Here is a 9228-nt window from a genome sequence, read left to right as displayed (position 1 = left end):
ACACACACACACACACACACACACACACACACACACACACACACATATACACACACACAGACACACACACAGAAACCACACCCAAACTCATTCAATAATAATCCCCCCATACACACCCACACACACTTTATACTGCTCCCACACACCTGATCATGGAAGCTTCAAATGCAAAAAGAGGTGGAGCTTCCATGATCAAGTGCGTGTGTCTGTGTGTGTGTGTGTGTGTGTGTGTGTGTGTGTGTGTGTGTGTGTGTGTGTGTATACAACATAAAGCACTTGTGTATAACTCACAAACAAACACACACACGCACATCTACCCATACTTGTCCGGTTAAGCCCCACCCCAAACACACCTGTGCATCTAAGCCCCGCCCATTTCGACTCACCTGTACTTCATATTGCTGTGTCGGCCAAAGGCCTCCTTCATGTGGGCGTGGCCTTGAGTCACCCGTGACCCCGTAACGTCGCGGATTTTGACGTTGTGCGACGCGTAGTTTCCATTACTGACCTGTACGCTGCTTCGCTCCACGCCCCCGCCTCCACCTCCACCTCCACCACCCCGTCCCACCCCCGCCTCCGCTACTGCCCCCTGGTGGAGGGGCCGCGCGCAGTCCGCACAGACGGTCTTCGCTCCTGCTTTTCAGGTTGTGCTCCGTGCACGCGAAGGAAACCTGCATCCTGAGCGCCGTTCGCGTTACACGTTACTCGGAGGAACCCGGTGGAACCGTGCGTGCGCGCGTGTGTCTGTGTGCGCGGCTGCGAGTCCGTCTCGCCCCGTCCGCGTTTCGTGTTTCTGCAGTGATGCGGGCGCGCGTGTTAGTGCGTGAGCGCGCGCGCTTGTGTCAGAAATGTCCACGTTCCAGCTGTGCAGAATTCAGTCACGCGCGTGCCCGGGACTCGGCTGTGGCCTGGTCACTCGGTCCCCGTGCCGCCGCTTTGCCCCGGTGCCTCGCGCTCCTTCACCTCGCGCATTTTCATTTCTTTTTCTTTTTTTCTTTCACGCGCGCTCCCGGTCGAGGATCCCCACCGCGCGTGCCCCCGTACTGGATTATAATGCGCAACAGAGCCGCCGACGCGACGCGACACTTTTCCGAGGTTTTTCCCCTCTGTCTCCTCTTCTTCTTCTTCTCCTCTTCGTCTTATTATTATAATCCAAGAAATGGATGTGCACGAGCGCGTAAGACCTTCTCAGAGCCGGTTCTCGCGCGCCACCTCCGCCGAACAGACGCGAGCAGAGTGACTCCACGCGCTCCGGTGTCCCGTCTCTCTCTCTCTCTCTCTCTCTCTCTCTCTCTCTCTCGCTCTCTCTCCCGCATATGCACGGACTCGCGCGCTCCGGTGGAAGAACCGCTCCCGCGCGACAGTCCGGGTGACCCCCCGCGCGACTAACCGGCGCGCACCGCGTTTACCGCGAGCCCCGATTGCCATGGTGACGGAGATAGAACGCCCCGCCCCCGTCGAAACAATTAATTAAAATAAATAAATGAATAATGCATTATTTCTCTGTTTTTCCTCAATCATTTTTTTTCTCTTAGTTTCTTCATCCCCCTCTTTTTAATATACAAACAAATCTGAAACCAGATGCAATAATTTTGCTCTTTTTAAAGATGTTTTCTGTTTAATGGGGTTGGAGTGAGCAGCAGACTGAATCTCCACAAATCTCCACAGAATCTAGTGGAACATCTTCCCAGAAGAGTAGAGCTCTTGGCGACTAAATGTGGAATAAAGAAGCACATGTCAGTAATTCGGTCAGGTGTCAACAAACTTTTGTCCCCACAGAACATTAGTGATGTTCATCTCCATAACCGAGAACGCGCGTGAGGAACAGTTCAGCAAGAAGAAACCAATCAACATATCAAATATTGTTCACTTTTTTAAAGACAACACTGTGGTGCATCTACTAATTATTCGCATCACATCGTTAAAAAAACTGTTAAAAACCAGAAGCGGAATGAGAACCTGCAGAACCACAGCAATATAATAATTACAATAAATCCATTTAATACATGTGATGAAGGATAACATGATCATTTTCATCATGATTACTCATGCTCTTTCACACACACACACACACACACACACACACACACACACACACACACACACACAATTACCGTTATCTTTAGAAGATTATGGCGCACGCTGTCCACTTAAATAGATTTATCAAGTACAAATCAATAGAAGATCAATAACTCACGTGGACTTCAGATGATTCGTCAGAAGTTAGGATTTAAACACACACACACACACACACACACACACACACACACACACACACACACACACACACACACTCTACTTGTTTTTCGACAATCAACAACTCAACCATCACAACCTTTGCATTAAAGAAAACAGCTCATCATTTTTATCCATTAATAGTTACATTACAAAGAAGCGTAAACTCTGTTCCCATCACTGACACTGGAGACTCCTTTCAGAAAGGGATTTAGACATTTATATAACAGACACATTTCTTAATAAACTTTACGCAAAACGTGAGATTTTTTTTTACGTCCCTGTAAACGAGCAGTTACTATAGAAACGATAATCAGCGCGAGCGCGTTATTATAAACCTGCCCTATGGTCAGAGATGCAGTTTGGAGAATTAATCAACACTTTCGGACCAATCAGGATCCAGAACTCAGCAGGGGCGTGGTGTAAAGTGAATCTCCCGCGTAAATCAGACGTAAGTTCCACATTTCACAGAAAACAGATGCGTTCATCTGCGCGCAGGAGGAATCAGAGATCTACAGCAGCCAATCAGAGAGAGCGTGCGCTGGAGATCCGGCCAATGAAAGAACTGCTTTTCTATGCAGTAAAGAGAGAGAGAGAGAGAGAGAGAGAGAGAGAGAGAGAGAGAGAGAGAGAGAGGTATACAAGAGATAAATCAGAAAAAAATATATAATTTCGAATGCATTTTGCTTTCTATTTAATACCAGAGGTTTTAGTACACACACATACACACACACACACACACACACACACACACACACACACACACACACACACACACACACACACACACACACACACACACACACACACACACACACACACTTATACACACAATCAGTCACACACACAGAGAGTTCAATCTGGTAGTGAAAGAAGTGTCTAGAATTTTCTCTCAATCTTTTTCTGACTCTCTCTACTTATCTTCTTCTCTCTCTCTCTCTCTCTCTCTCTCTCTCTCTCTCTCTCTCTTTCTCTGTCTGGTTTCTGCCTTTTTTCCACTCCTGATCTCCCACACTTTTCACTTTGCCTTACACACTCAGTTGTAAATAAGTTGTGGAATGTTTGGTGTGTGTGTGTGTGTGTGTGTGTGTGTGTGTGTGTGTGTGTGTGTGTGCGTGCGTGCGTGTGTGTGTGTGATGTAGAGTGTTCTGGCTCACACACATGCTCAAACAGAAGCTCGTGGAGGTGAGATTCCAGGACAGAGGTTGCCTGATCTTAAGCACCAGATTGTGGTTGTTTCTCCTCCATGATGTTGCTCCTGGTATCATCCTCGAAGTATAACAAAATGACGTCTACAAAATAATCATGTCTGAAACAGGTGCAGATCTGCTGATGTTTATCAGGTGACCAGGAGATGTGGCAGCTTGGTGTTAAGGCCTTGGACTTTGAATCTGAAGGTCATGAGTTAAAGTCCCAGCAGCACCAAGCTGCCACTGCTGGGCCCCTGAGCAAGGCCCTTAACCCCATAGCTGCTCAGTTGTATGAATGAAATAAATGTAAGTCGCTCTGAATGCGGGTGTCTGTAAATGTGTAGGAGCATTGAGAATTATGGAACAAGCTTCATCCAACCTAATTTACTTCTGTGCGTGTGTGTGTGTGTGTGTGTGTGTGTGTGTGTGTGTGTGTGTGTCCACGTATTTGCCTGTAAGGAATGTCCTACTAAGGCCATAATTAAGATCTCATTGAGAACTAATTGTCAGGAAATGGTAAAAGTAGGTCCACACAAGATCTCATGAAAAGTAAGATTTAGTGAAGGACAAAAAAACGAGATGTTTTGTTCCAATTTCAGAAAAAAACATACTCATTGTTCCCTTTACTTCAGAGTTGATCAGGCAAAATTATTTATAATATTTTTTCTGTAGCTTTGCACTGGAGCTTGAAGACTGATCTCAACACATTTCTGAACATTTAGATTTTATTTTGTAAGTTTGGGATTTAGATTATAGCACTAAAAATAAATCGATAAACAATCTAAACATTTATCAATTTTAGATCAACGCACTTGTAGTTCAAACCAAAACACATTAAAAAAGAAAAGCTTTAAAATTCAATCTGAAGCTTCAAAACATTTAGAAGACACTTATTTACTGTAATGTTACGCTGCAGGCTGATGACCATCAATTAAATTGTAGCGAGCAGAGAAAAGTGGTGAAATACAGTAATAGTTAGACTTATGTATGAAATAAATAAAAATTACATTTTTCTTAGAAGGGGATGATGAACAGAGGAACAGTCAAATAAAACTGCTGAAATTTACCGTAAAATAGAAAGAAAGAAAAATCAACAACAATATAGAAGTCAGTGTGGTTCTTTGGCACGCCTCTAGTGGTCACCGCATGTCACTGCATCTCAATTATTAATGAAAATTGTCTTCATGACAGCAGAAACTCAGGAAACGGATTTGTCTCGCGGGAAAGGAGGCTTTTAAGTGCTTCCACGTGAAAACACACACACACACACACACACACACACACACACACACACACAGAAACATAAGAATGATAAACTCATTAGTGTAGTGTGGATGATTTTTATATGGATCTACAGATGGCACTTAGAACTGGAACAGTTAGCAACACACACACACACACACACACACACACACACACACACACACCACTAATTCTCTCATCCTCACTTTTCCTTCTGTGCTGTCATTCTCTCTCTCTCTCTCTCTCTCTCTCTCTCTCTCGTCCTCCCACACACTCAATTTAAGTCTTCTATATTTCTTCCATGGATCCGCCATAAATCAGCCTTCATCCTCTCTCTCTTTCTATCTCTCCTCCTCTCCCTCATCCTCGTGCTCCTTCTCTCTCTCTCCTCCTCTCCTTCATCCTCTCTTTCATCCTCTCCCTCATCCTCTTCCTCGTCTTCTCTCTCATCTCCTTTCTCTTCTATTCATCTTCTTTATGCGCATCATTCAAGATAATCCACTGCATACTAAATAACAGATCAGCAACAAAAAAACATCAGTCAGTTCCGTAAAACTATCATCTGTTTCAGTCATCATCTGTTCATCTGATCTAATTTCCTCAAACACCTTCATCCCAAAACCCCAGAATACCTTCATGTTCCTCGACATAATGTCACCCACTCACAGAACCTCAAGTGTGGTCTCTATCCTAAACACTATAAAATAGAAATAACTGTACATGCTCCTCAGATGTTCCTCTAGGGTTCCTTGGAAGGTTAAAGTCTTCAAAATAAAAAAAAGTTTGGATGTGTTAGACAGAACATTTTTAGAGAATAAAAATGTTGTAGTGAAGGATTGATATCGTTCGTGGCAAAGTTATGGAGACACGGCTAATGAGAAGGTTAGCTAGCTTGAATATCTGACTTATTTTCATAGTGTGAGCTAAAAAGATCCTGCGTGCAGGTAGCTAGCTGATAGGCTAATCATTAGCATATTTCTGCTGAGTGGACGGCTTTTACCTCCTGTCCTGAGTTTCAGAGTGATAGAAACTTTCATTCTCATTTCTTTTCACCAGAAATAAGCGAAGTCATGCAGGACGTGCCTTCACACACACACACACACACACACACACACACACACACACACACACACACACACACGTCACTCAGGCTATGTGAGGGCACTACAAGCTCATGTCGGGAGTAGAGCCTGCAGTTCCCATGGCAACCGTGGTAGAAAGCTTCACCTACAGAAAGCGTGAAGCCTCACGGGAGTCGTAGTGCTGAGTGTGTCATAAAAAATACACAAAACTGACTGAGTGTACTGAACACACACACACACACACACACACTGCTGAACACACACACTACTGAAAACACACATATTACTGAACACACACACTACTGAACACACACACATTACTAAACACACACTACTGAACACACACACACACACACACACACCACTGAACACACACACACTGCTGAACACACACACACACTGCTGAGAAAGTGCAGTAGATCAGAGCTGCATCACACACAGGATCTCATACAGTCAGAATGAATCACAATTCAACACGTCTCCTTTCACTGGAGCCACAACTGCACCTCCACATACATCATCTCCAGCAGAAACACACACACACACACACACACACACACACACACACACACACACACACCTCCACATACATCATCTCCAGCAGAAACACACACACACACACACACCTCCACATACATCATCTCCAGCAGGAGCATCGATATTCACCTCCTCACATCACCCCGGGGTTTTGTGTATTGTTTCAGTGCAGTTTTCCTGGGAATTTGAAATGAAGGTAAATTGTGTGTTTTTGTGCAGGAAATAAAACACAAAAGTACAAACGCTTCATGAAAAAGTTTTACAACTGTTTTGGTGACTTTTTCTTACAGTGTCCAGTTTTTTCTGAAAAGTCTGTAAATGTGTAGCAGCGATCAAATCAGCTTCTTCTCTGTCAGTCATCGTGAAGCAGATGAAGAGTCTGTGAGCTCTGACTAGTGACCTGAAAATGCTGATGTTATTGGATGCTTGCTAGATGGCCCTGGCGTCATCCTGAAAAGGACTTGTCCTTCTTCTCAAACATGTACAGGTCTTCCACAGAGAACGTCCCTCCGCCACTGGAGGTTGGAGAACATGGTGTAGGGGAACAGAAACTAGGTTGAGAGATTGTTCTAGAACTTCTATCCTCAAATCGCATGGAAAAAACTGCCAGAAGGAGGCGCTCTAACAGGTATAATTACATATTTATACCAAACGCCATGCTCAGGGAACGTGTCCTGGATCAACGCTCTGTGACGGCTTTATTCAAAACCAGTTCCCCAACTGATTAAATCCCTTTCTTTCTCTCATTATCGCATTCTCTCTCTCTATCTCTCTTTATCTCTCATTCTCTCTCTATCTCTCTCTATCTCTCTTTATCTCTCTCTATCTTATGGAACAAGGGACAGAGTGGGATTTGTGTTAATGCTGTTTGGAGAAACACACACACACACACACACACACACACACACACTAATGCTCCTGCAACAGCTTCCACTGGGTCAGATTAATCACACACCCTGGATGAAAGGATAAAAAAGGACTAGTTTCCCTCCTTCATCTATTTGTCAACACCCTTCCATCCCATCCCTTCATCCAAATCTTCAGATACAGAAGTAATATCCTCACTGCGTGTTCTTAGCCTTGTACTGAAAAAAGCCATGAAACAACACTATATTATGTTTATTAAAGAGGCCACTGGAACAGACATACTGAGGCCACGCCCCTGAAACAGGAACAGACCGGCCACGCCTCTTTCTCTCACAAATAAGCTGCTTATTTTCCACAGTTTGGTGTAAATAATCACAACTGTACTGTGGTCAGGAATATTACATACAAACATTTATTTTATTTACATTCATTTGAAAAATGCATTACTTTCTTATATAAAAGAAGAGAAAAATGAAGACGTGTAAGAGAGAGAGAGAGAGATGTAAAGAAAAAAATTATCTGACAGACAGACCAACCGACAGACAGACAGACAGACAAATAGACAGAGAGACAGACAGACAGACAAATAGACAGAGACAGACAGACAGACAGACAGACAGACAGACAGACAAATAGACAGAGAGACAGACAGACAGACAGACAGACAGACAGACAGGGGCCTCCAGCCAAATCCAGTACTTGGCTTTAGAGTAATAGGAAAGATTTTTGCCACTTGGAAATAGAATATGTGTGTGTGTGTGTGTGTGTGTGTGTGTGTGTGTGTGTGTGTGTGTGTGTGTTTTGCTGAGCCGTGACTGTGAGTACATGAGCAATCAATTTTATCTTGGTGCACTTAGAGAACACAAACGTGTGTGTGTGTGCATCTGTGTTTGTGTGTGTGTTTTCACAGGTGTGCACAGAGGCGCTCGCATGGAAGGATAATGCACACACACACACACACACACACACACACACATACTCTTTTGTTGTCTCCCAGAAAGCCCTCTCCCTCCGGCACTGCAATGTGGCAAAGGAAGTGGGCCAGTGTGTGTGTGTGTGTGTGTGTGTGTGTGTGTGTGTGTGTGTGTGTGTGTGTGTGTGTGTCTGGTGCTGACTTTGCTGTGTTTTCTCTCTTGGTATTAACAGCAGCAGAGTCAGATATCAGTCTGTACTTGTTCTGCAGAGTTAAATATAAACATGATGCTCATAACTCAACACAACTAACAAACACAACCACTGGAAACCACTGAAATAGAAACAACAACTGGAATAAACTCAACTACTGCAGATAACACAAGAATAAACACAACCACTGGAAACCAACAACAACAAACCAAACAACAAAGCGACAACAACCATCTCATAGACACCTCTGAGGCTTGAGACAAACCAATCCATCTCTCTCTCTCTCTCTCTCTCTCTCTCTCTCTCTCAGATCTATGCCACTGAAGTACACACTTCTCAGTGATCTCAGCGAGTTTCTGGGGTTGAGTCGATGTCGTGTCATCCTGCAGGAGCAATTTGTTTCTGACAAAATCACTTTCCCAACAAAGTGCTCTTTAAATCCCCCCCAAAAGATTCCTCGCTTCTACACCAGTCCAATTATCACGGGTTTATCTTTTATTTACTCCTTTTTCACACCAATTTAGCATTTTTCGTTTCCTTATGCACTTTAGTCTGATATTATATACAAAATAATACAGTGGAAAAATCCTAAAAAAAAAGTCTTTAATTGGCATCAGAATGAATTTTGATTATGAATTAGAGACTGAAAACAAAACAAAACAAAAAAAAGATTGAAACAAGAAAATGTTACTAGAAATATACGAGGTGGCACCAAAAAGTTTGCAGATTCGCTCTGTACAGTAAAATACTTTATTATTCTACATGTCCACACGATCACCTTCAAAATACGTCCACTTGCACAGTATTACAGCGCCTCCTAGCGTTCTTCTGAAACGCGTTCTGGAAGTCTTCTTTCGAAGCGTGTCGAGCATCTTCTGAGATTCTCCGAAAAAGGTGTCAAAACGGTGACTGTTGAGACTGATCTTCATCTTCAGGAACAGGAACAGGGC

The 9228-nt window shown here is 43.6% G+C and overlaps 1 protein-coding gene across 1 annotated transcript in view; it reads right to left on the bottom strand.

Moving 5' to 3' along the window:
* LOC124379380 (voltage-gated potassium channel subunit beta-3) overlaps window positions 1–1388 on the bottom strand; it is a 22450-nt gene extending 21062 nt beyond the window's left edge. Inside the window, 2 exon segments of the mRNA XM_046839702.1 lie at window positions 383–572; window positions 574–1388. Of these exon segments, the coding sequence (XP_046695658.1) occupies window positions 383–572; window positions 574–677 (294 nt within the window). The 5' untranslated portion in view covers window positions 678–1388.
* Window positions 1389–9228: the final 7840 nt, after the last annotated feature.

Source organism: Silurus meridionalis, chromosome 25 (genome assembly GCF_014805685.1).
Source record: "Silurus meridionalis isolate SWU-2019-XX chromosome 25, ASM1480568v1, whole genome shotgun sequence".
In the NCBI taxonomy this organism is placed as follows: domain Eukaryota; kingdom Metazoa; phylum Chordata; class Actinopteri; order Siluriformes; family Siluridae; genus Silurus; species Silurus meridionalis.
The sequence above is the reverse complement of the archived record's forward strand: the minus strand, read 5'-3'. Positions and strand labels throughout refer to the sequence as shown.